The 23,797-nt window shown below is 49.8% G+C and overlaps 2 protein-coding genes across 2 annotated transcripts; both read left to right on the top strand.

Moving 5' to 3' along the window:
• Positions 1-6,504: 6,504 nt before the first annotated feature.
• On the top strand, positions 6,505-10,597 carry N7446_012314 (uncharacterized protein; the record flags this gene model as incomplete). Its single annotated transcript, XM_058521056.1, has 3 exons — positions 6,505-6,581; positions 6,650-6,800; positions 6,869-10,597. 3 exons carry the CDS (start codon positions 6,505-6,507, stop codon positions 10,595-10,597), a joined length of 3,957 nt encoding a protein of 1,318 aa, XP_058366422.1.
• Positions 10,598-11,576: 979 nt separating this feature from the next.
• N7446_012315 (uncharacterized protein) lies at positions 11,577-18,270 on the top strand (the record flags this gene model as incomplete). Its single annotated transcript, XM_058521057.1, has 3 exons — positions 11,577-12,224; positions 12,305-16,839; positions 17,772-18,270. 3 exons carry the CDS (start codon positions 11,577-11,579, stop codon positions 18,268-18,270), a joined length of 5,682 nt encoding a protein of 1,893 aa, XP_058366423.1.
• Between the last annotated feature and the right edge of the window lie 5,527 nt (positions 18,271-23,797).

The raw sequence follows: 23,797 nt of genomic DNA on the forward strand, positions 1-23,797 counted from the left end.
TTCAGGAGTAAAGTGTTGATAGCGAAAAGCCCATTGACGCCGTTTAAAGGCATATTCCTCGGTCAAATAAGGTCGCCAACTACATCGCCATTTCCGGAGGTTCTCGGCATTTAAGAGTCGTCGGATAGAGGAGGTTTTAACTTTATAAGAAACCTCAGCAAGAAGGTCTTCACGGGTAACTCGAGGGTTTTCGTGAACAGCGTCTAAAAGACGTACTTTTTCAGCCTCATCTAGCTTCTTCGGTCGGCCAGAACGCGGCTTCGAGACACCGGCACGTCTTTCATGCTCTTTTTTAATAGTATAGCGTATAGTCGAGAGAGAAATCCAAGCGTATCTCTTATGAATACGCCTATAACCCCATTGAGCAGCTGAATGAAGCTCACATATCCTTTCACGGAGGGCTGGTGTGAGTTCTGAGCGTAAAGGCATGTTTTTGAACGCTTATAGTAGAGAACAGGCTTAATGAATAGGGGTAATAAGTCAAAAAACGCGAAGAAATCGGCTAAAACGCGACATACGTGAGACTTGCTAGTGTGTTTACACTAGGCGGTGTAGTATTATTAAGAAGGCGGTAAGTATGTGGGTCCATGGGTGTTGTTAAAACTTATGAACCGTCACAGTAGTTATTATTATTACAATACTAGTGTATACCAGTTTCAAGTATAAAGAATGGCTGAATAGTATATTTAGTTATATAACACAATAAGGTTAAAACTCAAGGCACTGCCTCTTCGAAGTTTCATACGAGCTGAATCCTGCCTATAATCCCTAAAATTTAGTGGTCCTTATTCGCCCGACTTATCGCTTTAGCTCTTTCCAAATAAATCATAAACGGATATTAACGGATAGAATGACATAGCCGTGTCACGGGACGACCCCCCACCCTCTCGGGTAGGGGGTGTCCCTCAGCCATAATGCAATTCTCAGCCATAATGCAAATTCTCGACTTTTTCAACTTTACGTGTATTCCTACCTACCAAAAATGCCTAAAAAACCTCGTGATGAAGAGGACCTGCTAGCTAAGGCATTACATGCTTATACTACGCGAGAATTTTCCTCCCTACGTAAGGCTGCGGACCATTATCGCGTGTCTTATTCGAAGCTTCGCGGTCGCAAAAACGGACAGACATCTCTCTCCGATCGCCCTACCACCAATAATGCATTGAATTCGAATAGGGGTCGGCACGAATACATATTCGTAACATTTTGAGATATTCGCATTCGCATTCGTAGATCACAGACCTCTACGAATATTCGTATTCGCAAGGCCAATATTCGTACGAATATTCGTACAAATATTGCCCCGTCACCAAAACTAACTCCCACCCAATAGGAAAAAGTATATCACGTGCAGTTTGTTTATCCAAGTGACAAGTCGCGTCCGAATCTGACAAGTTTATTTCAAGGACGTGTTTCGATGACGGTAATAGAGCTCAGAATGTCTGGTGCTGAATTGCCAGCTTCAAACAATGATGGCTCCGGCAGCTCATCTGTTGAATTGCCACCACGCCCCCAACGGTCTCAGAGAATAGACTACCACTTCTTAAATGGTGGAAGTGACGAAGACGATATTGAAGATCATATCAGAAAGAAATCCCGACTGGATTCGCCACCTGGTCGCTTAGAATCGATTGGTCCTGAAGACTCCGCCAGCCAGCTGCATCTCAATCTACCTACTCCGTCGGAATCTGTTCCACCAGGGAGCTCTAGATGCTTTACAGAGGCCATACGGCCATACAAATCGCACAGAAAAGCCCGCATTAAGCCACTGAATCAATGGCTTTGGAATCAATTTCGAGTTAGTCCTCTTCCGGGCAAGCAATGGCGGCCCAGGCGAAGCCGACAGCTGCTTGAGGATCGAGAGATTCAATGCATTCATTGTGGCTGGAAAACCACAGATTCGGCAAGGGCAACATCTACGACCAACATGAAGACGCACCTAGCCAAACACAACATTTTCGAAAAGTCCGGTCCAGAGGACCTGGGCGAGGGTTCCAGCGAGACGAAACAGCACTCAATTGCTTCAATATTCCAGTCCCGAGCCGAGCATGATACTAGAGCCCTGTTGGAACAGAACATACTTCGATGGGTTGTGACAGATGATGTGGCATTTACGGCAATTGAGTCCCCTGCGTTCCAACAGATATTCAAGGACTTGCCGGACGCTCCTCTTCCTTTCTCTTCTCGAACAGTTGCCCGCCGCATTGACGCAGATTTTGATCGCTGTCGGGTCCAGTTGATCGATGAACTAGCACGGACATGCTCCACAATTGCGCTTTCCTTGGATGTCTGGACAAGCAAGAACCATAAAGCCATTCTGGGAGTTATCGGTCACTGGGTGTCCACCGACTTCAAATATCAAGAACGAGTCCTGGAGTTCAGCGAACTTGCTGGATCCCACAGTGGAGAAAATATGGCGGAGACTCTGCAGAAGATGCTTGTCGAGCTTCGGATTGAGGAGAAGCTGCTCACAATCACAGCTGATAATGCGTCGAATAATGAAACGCTGGTGTCTGAGCTGTATTTTCACCTGTTGGAAAAGTACAACTCGGAGGATTCCAAATTGCCCGATAAAGGACGTCTCCGATTTCAAGGTATTGACAGCTACATCCGGTGTCTTGCACATGTCCTCAATCTCATTGTCCGCGACATCCTCTCGAGGATGAAATCTGGAGATCACAAGTCTGCCATTGAAGCCTGTGATCTCTTACAGGGAAATAAGAAAATCGGACGGCAGTCTGCGTTAGCCCGGATTCGGATCATGACTCTCTGGATATTGAGGACACCTCAACGACGACAGCAGTGGAAAGTGACTTGCCAAGCAAATGGCTTGAACGACAAGTTCATCGAGTATGACGTGGAAACCCGCTGGAACTCCACATACCGTATGGTCCAGGGAGCCTTGCAAGCCAAAGCACAGATCCGGATGTGGATAGAGCATCAGAACCAGTTTCCGCCATTTTCAGCTGACGACTGGTTGCAGCTGCAACAGCTCGAAATGATCCTCTCCAAGTTCGATGAGTTCACTCAACTGGTTTCCCGGCGGAAATCCCAGATCAGCCTAGCCATTCCCATCTATTACGAACTGAATGACATGCTCGAAGATGCAGCTTCTGCACAAGGCGACTTTTCGGGGCTTAGCTCTGACATTACCTCCGCCATCTCCGCGGGGATGAAGAAATACAAGAAATATTATGAACTGATGGACGCCCAAGATGCTTATTATATAGCTCTTGTCCTTGACCCACGCTTCAAAACCCTCTTGTTGGATAAGGAGCTCGGGCAGGTGACGGCGCCAAAGGTTATTCGATCCATCAAGGATACCTTGCATGAGCAATACCCATCGAAATCATCACTGGAGCAATCAACGTCAAAGATTAACCAGGACAACAAGCGGCAAAGTCTGGAGGCTCGTGTTCTGCAGAAGCTGCAACCACAAGTGATCCAGCGTTCAGATATTGACCGCTACTTTGAGGAAGGTGTGGTGACTGTTGATGAATCTGTAACAAAGGATGAAGATTGGTTATTTGGCTGGTGGAGGACGCACAACGATGAGTATCCGCGGATGGCAGCTGCAGCCAGGGATTACCTTGCCATTCCGGCGGCTGAAGTCGCAGTAGAGAGGTTGTTTAGCCGTGGTAGGGATCTGTTAGGAGTACGTCGACATTCTCTAAAAGGTGGGACAATGCGGAAAGTGATGCTGTTGAGAGATATATATAGTTCAGAGAACACCCAGTGAAAAATCCTAGAGCGTCTTGCTGGTATTCCCAACCAGCCGCTGCTTTGCTTCGAAGGATATAGTAGTATAAAGCCTCTGTGGATCATTGTTCGCAAGGCACGGAACATCAAGTGAAGTCTTGTCACTTGGGCTGTGACTGCTCACTAGTTATTCTTTTGCCACGTGACCGAACTTGCGAATATTCGCGGCGAATAGAAAATTTATTCGCATTCGCATTCGTCGTGCAAAATGTCTGCGAATACGAATGCGAATTGCGAATATTTGTAACGAATACGAATATATTCGTTATTCGTGCCGACCCCTAAATTCGAATCAGGAAAATGCATTAATTAGCTGGATCGAAGTGCTAAATTCTTGCTATACACCTCCAACTGCAAAATATATTGAAATTGCCGCAAATCGCCTGTTGAAAATAGCGGGTTCGGAGAGAGTTGTTAGTTCAATGTATAGCTATCGGCTTATACGGCGTCTACCTCCACACATCAAGCTTATTACCCAAAAACCAAAGGAATCTTTACGAATTCAAGCCGAGGATCCTGGGGTTATTAGCCATTGGTACGATAGGCTTGAGTATCTCTACCGTGAGCATGGTTTTGAACCTCATGAGATCTATAATTGGGATGAAACCGGCTTCCAAAATGGCGAAGGACTTAACCAACACGTCGTCTCTACGCGTCAAACTGCTAGCATTGCTACTGGAGATCGAGGTGAAACTATTACCGGCATTGAATGTATTGCCGCTGATGGCTGGGTGATGTTTCCATGATTTCTAGTCAAAGGCAGCGTCCACATAGAAGACTGGTATAGCAATATGTCAACCTCTTCTTCGGCGTACAAAATTATCCACTTAACGTCTAATGGCTGGACGGATAGTGAGACTGCTTACCGATGGCTCTGCTCGTTTCATGAAGCTACAAAAAACCGCGTACGACGCGGGCGACCGAGGCTTTTGCTAATGGATAATCATGCGTCTCATACAACTATCGAATTTCTCGATTTTTGTAAGGAAAACTTGATCATTCCTTGGTATTTTGTACCTCACACGACTCATATATGTCAGCCTCTTGATGCTGAGGCTTTTTTAAGCCTAAAGCATGAGTTCAAAATGGCGAATACTGAAGTTGTGGCGTGGGGTGGAAGCAATGAAAAACGCGACTTTTTCCGCAATATTGACGCCGTCCGACGCCGCGCCTTAAGGTCCAAAACTATCCAAACATCGTTCAAATCTACTGGTATCTGGCCACTAGATCCTACACAAGTTTTGGATAATTTAGGGCAGTATTCGGATGAAGAGGTACTACGCATGTACGATGAGCCGTCACCCGCCCGCGAGTTCCCAAGTTCAGCAACCAATTCTCCGCCCAATTCTTACGCACGCATCAAAAAATTAGAGAATACGGTTTTTCCACTACTTGAGAACCCGACTCCTGATTTACAAAAAATTCGGAAGCATATACGGCGCGCAATTGATGCCGGAAAATCGTCTCTATATAATGCGGAACTTGCGGAGATGAGCCTTACGCGCGCCCTTAGCCACAAAACGCCTGGAAATAAGCCAAAAAGTAAGCGATGGGTAAAGGGAGCTACGAAAAGCCCCCTTTCATCAATTTCAGGTAATAGGCTAGTACAGCATAGGTGTGAGAAAGAAGATGAGTCGAAGCTTCGCGCTTGGCGGAAAGACGCAGTGAAAATGGCGGCCGATTTGGCGGCTAAGGAATTGGAGGAAACACTTGAAAATGAGGAGGATGATACATTATTGGCTAATGAGGCTATTGACGGGCTTTATTTCATGGATTCTGGACCTCACGCGCCTAGGAAATAGCTAGAAGTTGAAGAAATTGAGAATTTGTATTATGGCTGAGAATTGCATTATGGCTGAGGGACACCCCCTACCCGCGAGGGTGGGGGGGTCCTGTGACACGGCTACCTACTAAATACGCTAAATACTGTATATTAGATAGCGGAAATCCCTCACGACGATTACGATTCCTTCGGAGAAACCTAGGCTTATAGTAAAGTTGATCCTTCTTTAAAGCCTAGAAGTACGACTAACTCTATAATAGCAATAGCTGAAGACAGGACTTGATTCAATTGATGTGATATAAATTATAACCATACCGAGCTTCGAGAACGTCGCTGACCTTTAAGCTTTTGCATACCTTGATAAGCTGGTGACGGTATTCAGGATTTTTGTAGCCGAATTAGCGGTAAGGAATTGAATAAGCTGGTGGGGAAGGACGCTGACTTCCAAAACACTGGACGAGTGCACTCTCTAAGTTTTCGGGACTTGCGCTGCGCCCTATTTTTGTTATCGACCTCCGTAGTACTGGTCTTCCTGGTGCTGACGATAGGCTAGACCAATGCCATAAGCTCCTTTATCGTGTCGGAAGCGAGGTTTTACGTAAATACGTGATAGGCCTGGCCTATGGCAGCAAAGTGATCAAGCCAGCGAGTGCAGTGGTTCAAGCTGCAGGGCGTATATTAGAGCAGCGTTGAAATGATAATTAGTGGGTGTCCGCCCCTGGCGGTTGCTTTTTCAAGGAGAAACTTGATCCACCCCTCATTATGACCATGGGGGTTTCAGGATGCGTCGCATCGATGAGTAGCCAGCTGGAGCCCTGCAACTTCCCACCCCTAGTTTATCAGCCGGCTCACCCTGAGGTAGAGCATGCAACGTCCATCCAGCTCTCCGCCCACCAAACCACGCAGCTGACACGCTTTTGCGAGCAAAACGGGGTCAGGTTTCCATCGATTCTTCAGGCAGCATGGGCCGATCCTTCGCTGCTATGTTGGCTCGGACTCCATCCTCTTTGCGTACCGCGACGCAGAATCATCCTTCTGGGTATGTGGAGATCAATTCGACGGATCGGATCCAATCATCAAGCATTTGGAGAGGCAGGACGCATCCAGCGCAACGTGCTGGGCCGTGCCGGAGTGCGAGTGGCCACAGCCGGGGCAGAACTTATTCAACTCGTCCCTTGCCATTTACGAATCAGGGGAAAATTTGGGGAATCGTCCTGGTACATCTGGTCAGGAGCCGCAAACGCAAGACGGGTCAAAGGTATGCTCACAACAAAAGAAACGATGCCAATCTCCCTGAATACCGGCACCAGTTAACAGGGTCTGCAGCTTCCCATATTAGTAGAGTTTGAACGACATCCAGGGTTCCTTTCGCTCACGCTGCGCCATGCTTCGTCCGTTCTGGATCAACCGCAAGGTCAACGCCTCGCGAATACCCTTCTAGCGGCACTGGAGAGCATCACATCCAGACACCCCTCGCGGCCTGTTGCAGACCTGGAGTTGATCGCAGAAGACGATTTGCAACAGATATGGGAATGGAACCGCTCCATTCCTAACCCACCGAACTTGTGTGCCCACCACTTGTTCGAACAACAAGCGCGCAGTACTTGCAATGATCCGGCCATCGCCTCATGGGATGGCAACATGACATATGCCGAATTGGATCGCTGTGCATCCGTCCTCGGGGCCCACCTCTCCAGTCGGGGTATCGGACCGGAGATGATCGTGCCAATTTGCTTCGAAAAGTGCCGATGGACTGTGGTCGCCATGATGGCGGTGTTGAAGGCAGGAGCTGCCTTCGCTACCTTGGATCCCGCACAGCCTACAGAGCGTCTCGATACCACCATCGACGAGACGAAAGGAACTCTCGTGATCGTGGCGTCATCTCAGGCGGGCAGGTTCGACCGCAGCGATCGCGAAATCCTCACCAACATCCCGGAAATCTGCCAACAGCCAGATGCGCTGCCGTTTACCGCATTCAGCTTGAGTGTGCAGTCCAGCAACCTGGCCTATGTCGCCTTCACCTCAGGCAGCACTGGCAAACCAAAGGGCGTGATGCATCTGCATTCTGGTGCATGCTCCGTCATGACCATGAAGGATCGAGGTGGCCAGGACACCGGGTACGGCCCCGGGTCTCGCATCCTGCAATTCGCCTCCCAGGCGTTTGCCGCCAGCGTAGTGGAGATCCTCAAAACGCTCGGCAATGGCGGGTGTTTATGTATTCCCTCTGAAGAAACCCGTCTCGGAAACATAGCTAACTTCATGGCGGAGAGAGCTGTCACCCGCGCGTTCTTCACGCCGTCGTTACTCAAGCTTTTCACGCCTGAGAGCTTTCCCACCTTGCAGATCCTGCTGGTGGGCGGAGAGCCAGTCTTGCCAGATCTCATTCGAGCATGGTCCGGGAAACTGAGACTCATCGAGGCCATCGGCATGACCGAAGGAGTTGCCATCCAGACCACGATCACCCCGGACGGTCAGGTGGCCCAGATCGGCCAGACGATGAGCGGCGCTGCGTGGATCGTGGACCCAGAAAACATCCATAAATTGGTGCCCATCGGCGCCGTTGGAGAGCTTCTGGTGGAAGGGCCCTGCTTGGCGAAGGGATATCTCCATGACGACGAGAAAACCAACGCATTTGTGGATATGCCCCTGTGGTCGGCCAACGGTCCTGACCATCATCTCAACCGCAAGTTCCGCCTCTATCGTACAGGCGATTTGGCGCGGTACGTCAACGATGGAGTTGTCCGGATTCAGGGGAGGAAAGACTCCCGAGTAAAGCTACACGGGCAGCGCATCGAACTCGGAGATGTCGAGCACCACATGCAGGCTGGGCTACCAGACTCGATGGCAGCCGCAGCCGACGTGGTGGCCCCATACGATGCCGATGATCAGCCGTTCTTAGTGGGCTTCGTATTTGCCAGCAAGGAGCTAGGGAATCCAAATGGCCCCGGATGTGACCTGGCATCAGAGACCACACGCGAGCAGATTGCCCCTCTCGTGCCAGAGCTCAAGCTGCAAATGGCCCTTTCGTTGCCATCGTACATGGTCCCAACAGTTTTCCTTCCCTTGGAATGCCAGCCAACGAATACATCGGGGAAATTGGATCGAAAGAGGCTGCGTCAAATCGCATCAGCGCTTTCCATCGAACAGTTCCGGTCTTTCACTCATCGGGCGACCACGACAAAGACACCTCCCTCTACACGCACGGAGAAGATTCTCCAATCTCTGTGGGCGGATTTGTTCAACGTAAACGCAGACCAAGTTGGGTTGAGCGACGATTTCATCATGTACGGTGGGAACTCTGTGACAGCCGTCAAACTGGCCGGTCTGGCACGAGCCCGGGGGATTCGTTTGACGGCGGGAGGCATCCTCCAGAATCCCGGGTTGCAAGAGATGAGCCTAGTAGCGAAGGCTGTTGATTCTGCAATGCCTGATCCAAGTGCAGACACCAACACAACCCTTACCTTCGACTTGGAGACGCTGCAACACGCCATCTCGCCGGGGGAGATCGAAGCAGTTGCGCCTGCCACGGACTGGCAGGCTTGGACAATCTATACCGGCTCGTTGAAATCGCGAGGATGGACGGATTACCTTTATTTTGATTTCCGAGGCGCCCTTGACATCTCACGCCTGGAGCACGCTTGCAGTTGCATCGTGGCACACTTCCCCATTTTCCGAACGGTTTTCGCCGTCCACCGCCGACGGATGCTGCAGATCGTGCTGCGAAATTCTCCAGTGGAGCTCATTCAACATAAGGGGAGAGGAGAGACAGATGATCCCGACGCTGTCGCGAAACAGGTTCACGATCGCGATCTCGCTAGCACTGTGTCCATGGGCGACCCAGTCCTGCAGTTTACTCTCGTCCAGCAGGACGTGGAGCACAATGTCCTCGTTCTCCGGATCTCGCATGCCCAGTATGACGCGCTCAGCCTTCCTCTGCTATTTCGAGCAATCAAAGACGCATACAACGGCCTAGCTCTCCAACCTGCGCCCTCATTTATGGATGTGCTCCATTGCACGCAGGATGAGGATATCAAAGCGTCGGTGCGATTCTGGCGTGATCGCCTCCAAGGGTCGCTGATGACGCAAATTCTCCCTCGATCGAAGCCCACCTACCACAACATAGTGAACGAAGCGATGACGCGGACGATTCCTCTCCCTTCCCTGCTGCACCACCGCATCACCACGGCTGCCATCGTCCACGCTGCCTGGTCAATTGTTCTCGGCAATCTCTCGGGCGCTTCCGACGTGGTCTTTGGTAGCCTCATCTCCAGACGTCATTCGTCCCTGAGTGGCATTCAAGACGTTCTCGGCCCGTGTTTGAACATCACCCCGGTGCGGACGCAGTTCAGCCCTTCGATGACTGTCGTCGATCTTCTGCGGCAGGTCCAGGCTCGCCAGGTGGACTCGCTTCTGCATGGACATGTCGGTTTCCGGCACATAATCGAGGCATGTACGGATTGGCCATCCTGGATCCGCTTCAGTTCGATCGTCAATCATGTACACATTGCGGAGAACATGAGTCCTGTGGTCCGTCTCCGGGACGACCTGACGTTCCAGTTTGATGTCTTCGAGCCAGCGCACGACAAGTCGGATTTATGGCTGCAGACGAAGCCTGCCGGGGAGGAGATGGAAGTTGAGCTGAGATTCTGCGGGGCCGTCATTCCCAGGACACTGGCGGAGCGAGTGTTGCAGCGGTACTGTGAGGTCATCCAGCGTCTTCAGTCCGACGTCGATGCGCCCCTTTCGTCCCTCGTCAGCAGCGAGGTAATATCCTTCAGCCTTCGCGCACCGCGTACTGTGACCTCACACGCGATTCTTCCATTCGTGAAGGCGACATGGCGGGAGGTGTTGTTCCGTGATGGCGAAGACACCGAGAACATCTCTATGTCCATCCCCTTCTATGAAGTGTGGGGAGACCTAGCTGGTGCGACTGCGTTATGCCAGATTTACCGCCGCAGAGGATTTGATGTTAGCGTGGAGGATGTCGTGGATAACCCGACCGTGGAAAAGCAGCCGCAGCTTTTAGCTTCGCACCCATTGCTGAATGGCGTTTGAGAGGAGGTAATATACAATCCCAGGCTCCTTACATGATCCGACATGGTTCGAGATATCTATCTTTCCTTTAATCTTTTCCCTTTGTTGCCTCCGTCCATGTGGGTTTTTGTTTTGCGGAAGGACTACCTACCTTCAGATTCCAGATGATTGATAATCAGAATAGCATAGTTATGTCGAGCATGGTTGTCCAATACCATGAGGTGGGAATGGTACACTCACATGACTTGACACTGATGCCAACTAGGCCCTATCTTGTATGCACATTAGGGACTCTAGGCATTTCTGAGTACCGCTCCGCACGAATCGAATCGAATCGAACTTTTGCCTGATTCGATTCGATTCGAATTAATATTGAAAATAACTGTTGAGTATCGCGGTGGTCAAAGCTTATGGCAGGACTAGCGATGGACATTTAAATAGACGGGGTTCCCACTTTTGATAGTAACCTCAACAAGTACACTACAACTACCTATCTCAACAGGTTATGAGCCCGGGTGGCTTTACCTTTGGGCACGCAGGCATATCAAGAAAAAAAATCCTTTCCCTGCCATTACAGCTAAGCTTCTCTATCAGAAACTAACTCCATGAACTTCAGAAACTGATCATATATTCTCAGTAACTTGATGAACAATATGAAGTTCTATTGCTCAAAACCCTCTCAAAGCAATAACCTGGATGAACTTCCATTCACTGAAGACTTACAGACAGCATGCCATCAATGCTACTGTTACACTGTCACACTGGCACGGAGTATCGCAGGGTTGTCCCCATAGCCAGGACATGTCACCGTTTGCAGCAAGCCTCGGGAGTTTCTCCGGCAAATAGCCATTGACAGTATGCCATTATTGCTACGGTTACACTATGAAGCTGGCATGAGGTACCGCAAATGTTACCTACTGCCGGGACATGTCACCATTTGCAGCAAGCTCGGTAACCATCTTCTCAGAGTCACCAGCCACAATGCCATTTCGGAAGAAAAATGCGGAAAACACTACAAAAGAGACACTCTTGGACGGACGAGGAGCTGAACATCCTCTCATACCTCCGATACACTCGCCATTGGCGCTTCAAGAAAATCCAAACGTCCTACTTCCCATTACTTTCTCCGAACGCACTCTTGGGAGCCTACTGGCGCCTGTCCACCGAAGACCGCATACGCCGAGCATCGAGGATCACCACCTCAATCATCGCTCCTCGCAACACTGGAGAAAACCTCTCAGGTTCCCCCCAAGCTCAACCCACATGTTCCAGTATCGCACAGGGGACAAGTCGCTATCGCACTCTTGCTCAGTCAGAAAACAACATTGAGACTTTGGCCTTCACCTCACCAAGCCCTGCGGGTGGAGGGGATCCATTCATTTCCGACAACAGCAATTCGAGTCGTTACAAACTCAGGCCAAACAGACCCTCAATCTTCCCTCCAAGGAAGCCGGGATATCTTGTTGACCGACGTCGTTTCCCCCACTTCTTTAGATCGTACAAGTACTCTCTCAATCTACAAGGAGTCCCGGACAGCGACTATACTCCTCCATCTCGGATGCCTACGCCAAGTTCATCAGATCGAAGCGTTTCCATCGTCTCAAGTCTTCCCAGTGCCGCGTCAAGCCTTGAACTCTTTGGCTTGGAGGTGCGCTCGCCTCAGTCATCAAATAGTGAATCGGTTACCTCTGATCGGCCCAACGACATATCTAGCCCTGAATTCTTCAGCTCCGAGGAGCATCCTTTGCCGACATGACTGAAATCACAAAGTTTGAGCAATTCGGAATCAATACGTTCTATAACGGAATCCCAACATTAGATAATGCCAGCGACTGGTTTCGGTGGAATCAGAAGGTCAATGAGTTCATTCGGATATCTGCGGTTGCCGACGATGGAGCGACTCCACCGATAGAAGAGGAAGAAGCACGGCAATGGATTCACCGCCAAAATTTCTATTCTGCGATGATCACGGCAAAGCTGACACACAATGCGGCGCAAAGAATCAATGCCTTTGAGATTCCTCGAGTCCAAGTACTGCTTAAGGCAGTCAAGGACAACTTCAAACCAGAAGGCTCAGGCACGTATGTTAACCTCCAACGGCGATACATGGCCCTTACAAGAGACAAGTGTGGGAGCACTCAAGCCCTCGGAGCAGAGATCAGGAAGATCCATGCTGAAAAACTCCTCCTTGACTCTGATTGCGTAACCTCCGAAATTGAGCGAACATTTTTCTTCGTGCATGCACTCGGTCCGGAGTACGAGAGCTTCCGCGATCATATCTTCCGACAAATGGACCTTGTCAATGAAAGAGACGCAAATGGGACCGTCACGAAAGCGGCGCCCACGTTCGACTATATCGAGAATAAGGCAATTGAGGAAGAGCATAGGAAGGGGCAATTGGGTAAACAAGCAATGGAGACGCAAGCACTTCCTGCTCTTGCTCTAGTCCGTGGGCCAGGTGACAAGAAACTCATCCCGTCGTCGGACGGAACTACTTGTCGAATCGAGATCGATAACGTCCCATATTGCTCCTTCTGCCGAAAACCTTATCACGTTGACTCCGAATGTTTCACCAAGAATCCGAAACTGAAACAGAAAGACGGAGATGGACCGAAGCCAAAGCCAGGCAGGATGCATACGGGCACACGCAAACAGTTGAAGAAGCGGCCTTCGACGGATGACGAGGATGACGATGCGGGTGGTCCAAAGGATCCGAAGAAACCAACTTTCATGGCGACGAGAGCCTCCGAGAAAGATGTCAACGAAGCATTTGGAAACGATATCGAGGGCTATTTCGCCCTGTCCGACCATATTCCCATAATGATGGCGATAAAAACCCTCTCTATTCGCGACGCGTGGATCGTGGATAGTGGATGCGCTCAGCACGTCTGCAATAGTGCCTCGAGGTTTGTCCAAATGGCCAAGTACCATGGCCCCTCACTTACAGGCGTTGACACCTCAACGGCTCCCTCAGGAGTGGGAACAGTGAATATCCTTTGCAATGTACGCGGCAGAAAGAAATGGCTTGTGCTTGATAACGTCCTCTATGTTCCATCTGCACACGCCAATCTCATATCGGTGCTCCAGCTTCTCAAACGAGGAGCAAAGGTCGAATTCTCAAGCCGGAGTGCTATCATTCGCAACAAGTCAAACGAAAAGAATCTATATACTGCCAACGAATATCATGGAGTCTACGCACTCGATCTGTGGACAAGTCTGACTTTTCCCTCTTACCATGTTAGCCCGCAAATGTCTCTGTGGCACAATCGACTTGCTCATATGAGTGATGCAAATCTTCGGCGACTCAAAAAGCAGGCTCACGGTGTTCGGGACATGGAGCCACGTCATCCATGCAATTCGTGTCTGCAGGGGCGAATGATCGAAAAACCCCACCGCAGATCAGGAAATAGCAGGAGAGGCGAACACGCAATGGAGCTCCTCCATATTGACGTTGCAGGGCCATTTGACGAGGGCCTTGACGGCAGTCGTTACTGGCTCACCATCGTTGACGACTTCACGGGCTGGATCGAGATTATCCCTATACCACGAAGACAAGAGTTCGTCATAGAATCACTACGGTTCTTCCTCGACCACAATGAGCGCCCCGAACGAAAATGCAGGCGAATACGTCTCGACAGAATATCTGAACAAGTGGGAGACGAGATGAAGTTCATGTTGCTCTCGCGCGCAATTCAAGCTGAGGTGACAGGAGTGGATCAACACCAGCAGAATGGGGTTGCCGAAAGAGCTCACAAGACAATTTATGATCGGGTTGGGCCTACCTTAGCACATGCGAGGTTGCCGTCTACATTCTGGCCGGAAATTGCTCGAACCGCAGCGTTCCTCTCCAACCGGTCGCCGTCATCGAAGCTCAACATGACTCCGTACCAAGCGTGGTATGGCGACAAGCCTGACCTATCACGACTCAGAGTGATCGGATCCAAAGGGGAATACTTGATCCCGCCAAAGCAAAGAAAGAAGCTTACGGATCCACGAACAAGGCCATGCATTTTGCTAGGCTATGAAGGAAATACCAACTACCGTATCCTCCTGGAAGACGGTAGAATCGTTGGGACTCCAAACGCCGAATTTCACGAAGTCCTTACAGCTCCCTCCACACAGACTATAGAAGATGCGGGAGCCAGACAAGACGGCTTACCTGAGGCAACGGCTGCTGCCGCAGGGGGGAGTGAGACGGTGGGACTAATAAACCAACCGTCGGTAGGCATACGGCAAGCATCCGTGCCTGCTTCGGGGCGCCAATTGTCAATGGCACCATCGGAGCGGGCCCTACCTAAGCCGAGAAACGATATCTCGCACATACTGCCTCGGAGTAACGATAACTCGCGAGTGCTTACCCAGCCGAGTAACGATAACTCGCAAACCCCAGCGTCGTCTCAATCGAGTAACGAAGACTCGCAGCCAGCTGTTGCTGTACAGGGAGACAGGACCTTGTCGTCCATACGGAGTGACGATGCCCTCGGACCTCTATCACCTGCTTATCAGGATTCTGTCCTTGGGATTGACTCACCACCCGGTGGCGACCAGCAACAAGACGGCGCTCGGCAAGGGCTAAGTTCAGGAGAATGGCAACGATACTCAGAACTCCAACTTGACAACCCAGTTCATGAAGTGCAACAAGGAGCACTAGATCATCACCCTGAAATGAAGATTCGTGCTCCACAAGTCACACTAGACACGTCTGATGAGAGCGAAGAAGAGCTTGCACTAATGAATATACCCGAAGAGAACATCATCCCAACACTCTTAACGGTAGCTGCAGAGGAAACAGAACCGTTTGAGCCAAAGAATCTGCATCAAGCGAAGAACGACACAAGCTGGCTCGAATGGAAAAGGGCAATGCTTGAAGAAGTGAACTCACTCAAGCAAAACAAAACGTGGGAGCTTGTTGATCCCCCCAAAGACCGGCGAGTTCTCAGTGGAAAATGGGTCTTCAAACTCAAACGAGGACCTCACGGCAAAGTACTCCGCCATAAGAGCAGATGGGTGGTGAGAGGCTTCACACAAGAAGACGGTATTGACTATGATGAAACCTTTGCCTCGGTTGTCAAGCCAATGAGCTACAAAGCCCTCTTCGCAATCGGAGCGGCCCTAGACTTCGAGATCGAGCAAATGGATGTCAAAACCGCATTCTTGTACGGACATATAGACCACGAGATCTACGTCGAACAGCCCCATCGCATGACGGATGGCACTCCAAGGGTCTGCAAGCTTCGAAAAGCTCTCTATGGATTAAAGCAGGCTCCTCGCATCTGGTACCAGACCCTCACGAACTTCCTGCGCAATCTTGGCTTCGAGCCAATCACCGCCGATCTTGGTATCTTCGTTCGGAGCAATATGTACATCGCGGTATATGTTGATGATCTCCTGATCGTGGGTCCGAGTATCGCAGAGATCAAGAAGATCAAGCGGAGCCTAAGGAACCGTTTTCAGATGACAGATCTGGGCCCATGCAGCTACTACCTTGGGATATCCATCCAGCGAGACCGCCAAAACAGGAAACTGTCCCTCAGTCAAGAAGCATACATTGACAAGGTTGCTCATCAATTTGATATTGGCAACTGCGCTCCCATCGGCACGCCGATAGAAACCTCACCGCTTCCAGAGAACAGTCCAGACTATACGTGCCCTCCAGATCAGAGGACATCTTACCAACGCATGGTCGGATCTCTGATGTACATTATGCTTGGAACCAGGGGGGACATCGCGTACGCAGTCTCTGTGGCGAGTAGGTCTCTGGCAAATCCTGGGCCCCAACACATAAAACTCGCTCAACGCATCCTGCGGTACCTCAAAGGAACCAAGAGCCTCAGACTCGTGTACAAGGGTCAGCCTCAGAAACTGAAAGGCTTCACAGATGCAGATTGGGGAGGATATCGTGACACGAGCCGATCAACAGCTGGGTATCTCTTCAATATTGGAAGTGGGGCCATCAGTTGGCAATCGAAACGCCAGGGCATCGTTGCCCTCTCAACGTGCGAAGCCGAATTTCTAGGGCAGACACAAGCCACCAAAGAAGCAGTCTGGTTGAGAAGGCTTCTCAACGAATTGAATATGAATCAAGGATTAAACGCCACGATCATCTGCGGGGATAACCAAGGGGCCATTGCCCTCTCCTCGAACCCACAATACCACTCTCGCACAAAACATATGGAAATCCAACGCAAGTGGCAGGGAGAGGTCCAAGACAACGGAACAGTGAAGCTCAAATATATCCCAACCACAGAACAAATTGCTGATGGGTTCACCAAACCCCTTGCTCGGGAAAGATTTGAGTGGTTTCGGAAAGGGCTTGGCGTTGAGTGACTGCTACACCTTATTTGTATTGAACAAGACTAAGGCGCAGGGTACCCTTTCCTTCCTTTCTTCTCAAAATGAAGTTTTTTGAAGGTTTTAATGGGACCCGTCACAATCGCGATCACATAGTCACTGACACCATTGGTGATGGTGGCCATCGAGTGGGAGTGTTGAGTATCGCGGTGGTCAAAGCTTATGGCAGGACTAGCGATGGACATTTAAATAGACGGGGTTCCCACTTTTGATAGTAACCTCAACAAGAACACTACAACTACCTATCTCAACAACATCAACACATCAACACATCAACACATCAACACATCAACACATCAACACATCAACACATCAACACATCAACACATCAACACATCAACACATCAACACATCAACAGATCAACTCTCAACTCTCAACAGATCAACTCTCAACTCTCAACACATCAAAACACCACCACATCAACACTCTCACCAATTCTCACCAACATGTTTGCTCTACGCCTGAATGAAGGGTGTCAATTTCACTACGCGAAAGGACTATCGGACCGCAAACCATCAGTGCAGAACATTTGGGAACCTCCCCTTTGATAAAAATGACACTTTCGTTGTTATATAATGTTGGCCATTGAATTTGGGACGATCTATCTAGGGCTCATTCTATCTGTCCAATGATGATCCTTCGGAAAAAGCAACAGACTATGAGGAGGTTGGGCAGGTCTTTGCTTCTTCGAATACTGTTGAATATCGAATACTGGTCTCTAACACCACGAAGAGGTGCCTGCACATTGCTAGAGGGCTTGTTAACGCAGCAATCCCCTGCAGAGCACGTTTGTTGACGCAGAGCTCGTCCTGCGAAGCACCTTCTTACACTCGCGGGGCTCAGGGCAGCGAGGGAGCACATTTTTACATACACAGGGCTCATTGGCTGTGAGGGAGCGCAAATCTTACATCGCTGGGCTCGTGGCAGCAACAGCCGTGGTCACGGAAGGTCTGGAGTTCTTGGTTTCGTAGAGCCCATCCTGCGAGGCACATTTGTTGACGCAGAGCCCATCCTGCGAAGCACACTTGTTGACGCAGAGCCCATCCTGCGAGGCACACTTGTTGACGCAGAGCCCATCCTGCGAAGCACACTTGTTGACGCAGAGCCCATCCTGCGAGGCACACTTGTTCACGCAGAGCCCATCCTGCGAGGCACACTTGTTGACGCAGAGCCCATCCTGCGGAGACTCTTGGTGTCGCAGATGTCCCTGCGAGGCGCTTTGTTGACGCAGGACCTAGGCTGCGGAGAACTTGGTAATGCAGCGGTCTCCTGCAGAGAACTTGTTAACGCAGCGGTCTCCTGCGGGTCTCACTTGTCATCACAGCGCCCCCCTGCGAGGTAGTCTTGTTGACGCAGCACCTCCCTGCGAGGATTATTGTTGACGCAGACCTATCCTGCGGGGTAGTCTTGTTTTCGCAGCACCCCCTGCGAGGATTATTGTTCACGCAGACCTATCCTGCGAGGTAGTCTTGTTTTCGCAGCACCTCCCTGCGAGGATTATTGTTGACGCAGACCTATCCTGCGAGGTAGTCTTGTTTTCGCAGCACCTCCCTGCGAGGATTGTTGTTGACGCAGACCTGTCCTGCGAGGTAGTCTTGTTTTCGCAGCACCTCCCTGCGAGGATTGTTGTTGACGCAGACCTATCCTGCGAGGTAGTCTTGTTTTCGCAGCACCCCCTGCGAGGATTGTTGTTGACGCAGACCTATCCTGCGAGGTAGTCTTGTTTTCGCAGCACCTCCCTGCGAGGATTGTTGTTCACGCAGACCTATCCTGCGAAGCACCTTTTTACGCTCGCGGGGCTCATGGCAGCGAGGGAGCACAGTCTTACATCGCTGGGCTCGTGGCAGCGACAGCCGTGGTCACGGAAGCTCTCAAGCCCGCAGGCAAGAGAGGGACACTATGATGCATCAAAGAGTGAGGACCAAAGTGTGAGGATGGAAGTCCTGAGAATTTTGCGCTGGGAATCCGACCCCTTTTATAATTTTTCGGTCAAGTCTCTACCATGGAACCATTGCGCCGAGGGTAGCGAGAATCACTGTCCTGGTTGGCGCTGAAGCAAGTCGAACGACGTTGAAACGGTGTCTGGACACCTTGTGGCCCGCAGATTCATGTTTCGACCTGGGACCATTTCTCTCAAATCTTGCGTTGAGTATGGTGAACCGCTTTCATCAACTGTTGAAAGAAAGCAACGCCGCAAAAATGTGATTCCTACATATTGTTGAGTTTGCAATTAAATCGCTCAAGCGGTGGCACCCTACATCTGCCCGTTTAGCCACGGTCACCGTCTCTTTCATGAGGGTTGATGTGCTTCAACAGATGCCAAAATAATAGGTTGGAAAATTTCTGGTTGACAGAAACGCTGGACTGTACCTGCGGTTGGCCGGAGGATCCTTTGGTCTCGCTCGAATCAATTCTGCTCATCCTTGGCCCCGCGCCGCTGAATGTTGTTTCTTCCCTGTCTACTCGTAGCCAGCTAATATTGCTTTTACTAGAATCTCTACTCCCTGGCCGCACAGATATTGACATACTCTCAAGCTCAGGATGAGGATTGTCCTTCTTCGGGAGGGCATAACCAAAAGCCCAGAGCTTATTGGAAAGCCTTCATAGGAAACCGGGCCTAGGACAACCATGTAAAATGTGCAACCAGGCCCACGAGCTAGGTTCTCGTGATCCCCGGCCCTCGCAAGATTGCAACACTCCTAACACACTGATGAGACTCTGGATAGAAATAGCACTCCGACGGACCAATCAAACACAATGCGCGAATTTAGACAGACGCAGGTACGGTTCTGCGATGCAGATCCCAGCGACGACCCACGGGACACTACTTCAAGGAGGTTCTATTTATGGCCCGGAGAAGAAGTGAAGGATTTGCAAAGGTCCAGACCGATCCACAAGCCCAAACTTGACGGCCGTCAGTGACCGATGGAAAAGGACTTTGTTGCTTAGGAGGTACGGCCGAGGTACGGTCCAGGCAGGTGAGGTATTTGGAATATCACGCGGAATTCTGGCAACAGAATGGTAGGCTAAATCCCGATCCGTGGTTATACTTTCCTGGTTCCTGTCACAGGAGAATAATTCTCCTGTCAAGTGGCAAGTTGCTCCTTGTCTATCAGGTCTGTCGAACGTTCTAGAAGTTTTGACTTCTGTCCTGCATAAAGCTTTCCTAGATATTATACTCTCTTTGAATCCGACACAACCCCATCATCAGCCGAACTCAATTACCAGTTCGGTATGTCTAGCAGACAGCTTGTAGACTATGCCAATCATGGACACACCACATGAGCTTATGTAAAAATATCTCCGGTTTTTGCACTAAAACCGAGGAACCGATTGGCTGCCGGAAATGGGTTGAGGTTGTGGGCCGGCCCTCCTGCGGCCCCTAAACTTTATCTCAATTACCCTCCGTATCTTGATTACGACTGTAGCGAGAGAGAATCTTTCTGGTACACTGCTGGTCTCTTCGAGTTCCCCGTACATGGGCAGGTCGAGACTGTCGTGAATCTGCCCCAATTCTCTGGGCTTCTCTTTTGGGCTGTAGGGCTTAATCACGAGCAACCTAGAAAGCAAGTGGGGCAGCAGCCCGGGCCTGAATCCTTCATGACGACCGCATTCTCTCACCGAGCAGGCGATTCCATGGGTCATCCAAACTTAGCAGTCGAATGATTTGCGGTTCCGCTAATGATCGTCAGCTGCCCTCGTGATTCCACGGTCTCTGTCAAACTAATTTCCTCCTGACTTGGGTGTAGGTCAAAACAAATCGTACGCTTCACCCCAAAAATTGCCCTGCTTTCGACCATCGATCCTATCAAATCCAAGCAGACGTATTACCTTGAGCCAACAAGAATGCCGTATTTCCATTTTCCCAGAGCCCCCTTGCTACCATGTCCTGTCTCCCTACGGGACCACTCATAGTATCGTAAATCCTTACACGCTGTCAGCAGTACTTACCGGGCCACATAACACTCCGATGAAATCCTGCTGGTTATGCATGACAAGGATGAAAATGTGTATGCGGGCCTGTTCCAAGGGCACCACCATCGTGCTCGAGTCCTTTGACTTTGGGGCATCCTCTATATTATTGTAATTCCAAAGGGCGATTGCTACTCCGTACATGGAACGATATACTACCACGCTTATATTCCTCATGCCGAGGCTTCATTGCTGATCACCGCCTTCGACGTAGGAACATGCACTAGGACTAGTTTATCAAGATAGTTGGCCACTGTTCCTTGGACATCGCAATGTAGCGATCCAGCCGAGGAATGCTGCTAAAGTGCAGCTCTGTTCGCCGGTATCTCAGCTTACTAGCAGCACAGACACGATGCACATAGTCCCACCTCCAGGATGACGACCGTGTTCTTTTAGGCTGGCACGGAAGCGGTGCTGGCTGTGCTGGACCCTAACAGATCATTCTGATTTCTCCTCCGGGCTAAAATTCAAACCTCCTTGATCCACTGTCCCTTGGACCGACGATGAGATTCCAACTGTCGGTCCACATGCAAGCGCAGTATTTTCAACCACTTAACAAATCATTTCACGTCCGTTTATCCCGAGAAACACGTCAATAAAACGTCGTATTTGGACATCAAGATATTAAAACTAGTCCACTTACAAATTGTACATTTCCTCAATCGGGCGAAGAACTCTCTGCGTGTGTTTCGGCAGCAACAGGAATCGGTCTTTAAGACCTTCGAGGCGCATTCTTGGCAAGAAGCTTGGTTTTTGAAATTTCGTCTCGGCCGCGCTCGACGGCGCTCTGACTTTGGGAGTCTATCTTCCAGGAACTTCAAGAGATGGCGAAGCTTCTCCGCCCGTGAAGATCCACCGATACAGAGATAGAATTCAATGGTGGCGCGGTTCATTTGGAGGAGCGATTCGCGATCCTGTGAAAGACGGTGGACAGCAGCGTGGCGGATGCCGGAAACCAATCTTTGCCATTTTTATATGGTGTTAGCGGCTTGACGGCAAGAGCTACACTGTATCTTGTCCCGATGTTTCACCAAGAATTTCAAAAAACTGTGTAGCTCCAGTTCCTCTGGGCATGTCCACCCAACCATGAGAGACTCCTCTAAAAGCCATTTGTGAACGAATTGAAATGCATCGAATTCAAGATGTCGCTGTATGGCTTGGAGAATAAGATTCTGTGCGCGGAAAGGGATGCTTGTCATTGGAACTCCGAGAAGTGAGTATAGACCTTGTAAAACTGTTGTTCGAGCCAGTAGATTAATCGGCGCGCTCTCCTAAATTTGTAGCTTGAACTTAGTGAAGATGGTATCGATCTTCCCTTGGCAACATTCAATCAACTGTTTTACCAGTCTGAGAGCAGTGCGTTAGTGACAACTTCCTAATTGAGAAGACTTGTCGTGAGTTCTTACCGCTTACTCACAGGATGCGATAGCCAAGGAGATCTTCGCAAAATTGAAGTCGCTTGTTCAGGCATCCAGAGCAAGTCTCCGTGGTTAGGGGCCGGTTGGAAAGATTGGGTGGGATCTGCCATTGCACCGAGAGGTCTGAGCCATTCCATTGACAGATATTGACTCGGTAGTAACGGCGCTACGCAGTAGCCGGGAAGTCTCGGCTCCGTTTCAATTCTGAATCTCGAATAATTTCCTCGGTGTCCTTAACGGGGCCTTACGAAACAAAGTTTATATTTTACCGAAGTAACGCAGTTAGCGTAGCATTTGTGGAACAATAACTTATTGTACTATTGTCTTTATATGCACGTTAGCTTGACCGGCTGGCTTATACTATCACGGCGTTTTCGGGATAGGCCGGGACAATGACAAAATGACTAGATAATGTGCCTCTTAACTTGATCCGTAAAGTAATGAAATTTAAGTAGTTTGGGCAGATTGGCGGATACTCCTAGGGCCACCATCTGGCTCTCATCTGTGCTTCAAGTTAGGCCGCCACTTGGAGCTAAGCTCGGCACATTCAACGAATAGCTGCGTGCTTCTTCTATTGACAAGTTGTCAGCAAGTGGGTCTAGTTTGGGACTGTCAAGCCATCATTCGCCCCGTACCGATCCGCAACCCCTCTTTCTCACCGCCTTGAAAAGCTTGCTAAAGCTTAGCATCAAGTTTATTCCGAAAGTCTTGTAGCACGTGTATGATGGTTGTATTGTTAGTAGAGTTATGTGGGTCACGACCCAGCATTATAGATACAGGTCTAACCCTAATGCATGAGTAGTGCGTATCAGGGTGACAGGACGACACCATCAGTACAGGGGATCCAAGAGAAACCATCTTGTGGGTGTGTGCAGGACTGTATTTGATCGAGCAAGCGAAATCAGTAATGGCTACTTCTAGGTGACTTCAGTCTATTGAGCCACGCATTAGGGTTTAGTTTTGGAGTTTTCACAGCAATGAAACAGACTGGGTGCTCCCTGGCTATTTAATAAGTTACAGGTGATGGGTTTCTACAATGCGAAATGTGTTGCCGACCTAGCCGAGTACAAAGTGCGCGCTAACCTGTACTTGAAAACGTGGCGTGACTTGCAAACTGAATGGAGCGGGAAGCCATATTCTAACGTGTGGATCTCACAGCAAATATGGAATCCACCGAAAGGTCAAAATCTATTACGTGCTACTGTGCCGGGATGGCAACTTCTTGGAGTCATGGCGCCGCAAATTGCGAAAGGAAAAACGTGGAGGCAGTCGAAATTCTGATTCGCTTTCCCTACTCTAACCAACAACAATCTGCACGAAGACACAAAGAGAAAGGATACTAATTTAAGCTTTACTGCTACACATTTCGATTCTAGCCTCGAAGCGCGTTTGTGAACCTGTATATGATACTGAGTCTTGGCGAAAATGATTGTTACAAGGTAAAGGCAAATTTCGAAACCTATAGCTGAGACCCAACGG

Source organism: Penicillium canescens (genome assembly GCF_028828765.1).
Source record: "Penicillium canescens strain IBT 15451 chromosome Unknown utg000010l_segment0_segment0, whole genome shotgun sequence".
Classification (NCBI taxonomy): domain Eukaryota; kingdom Fungi; phylum Ascomycota; class Eurotiomycetes; order Eurotiales; family Aspergillaceae; genus Penicillium; species Penicillium canescens.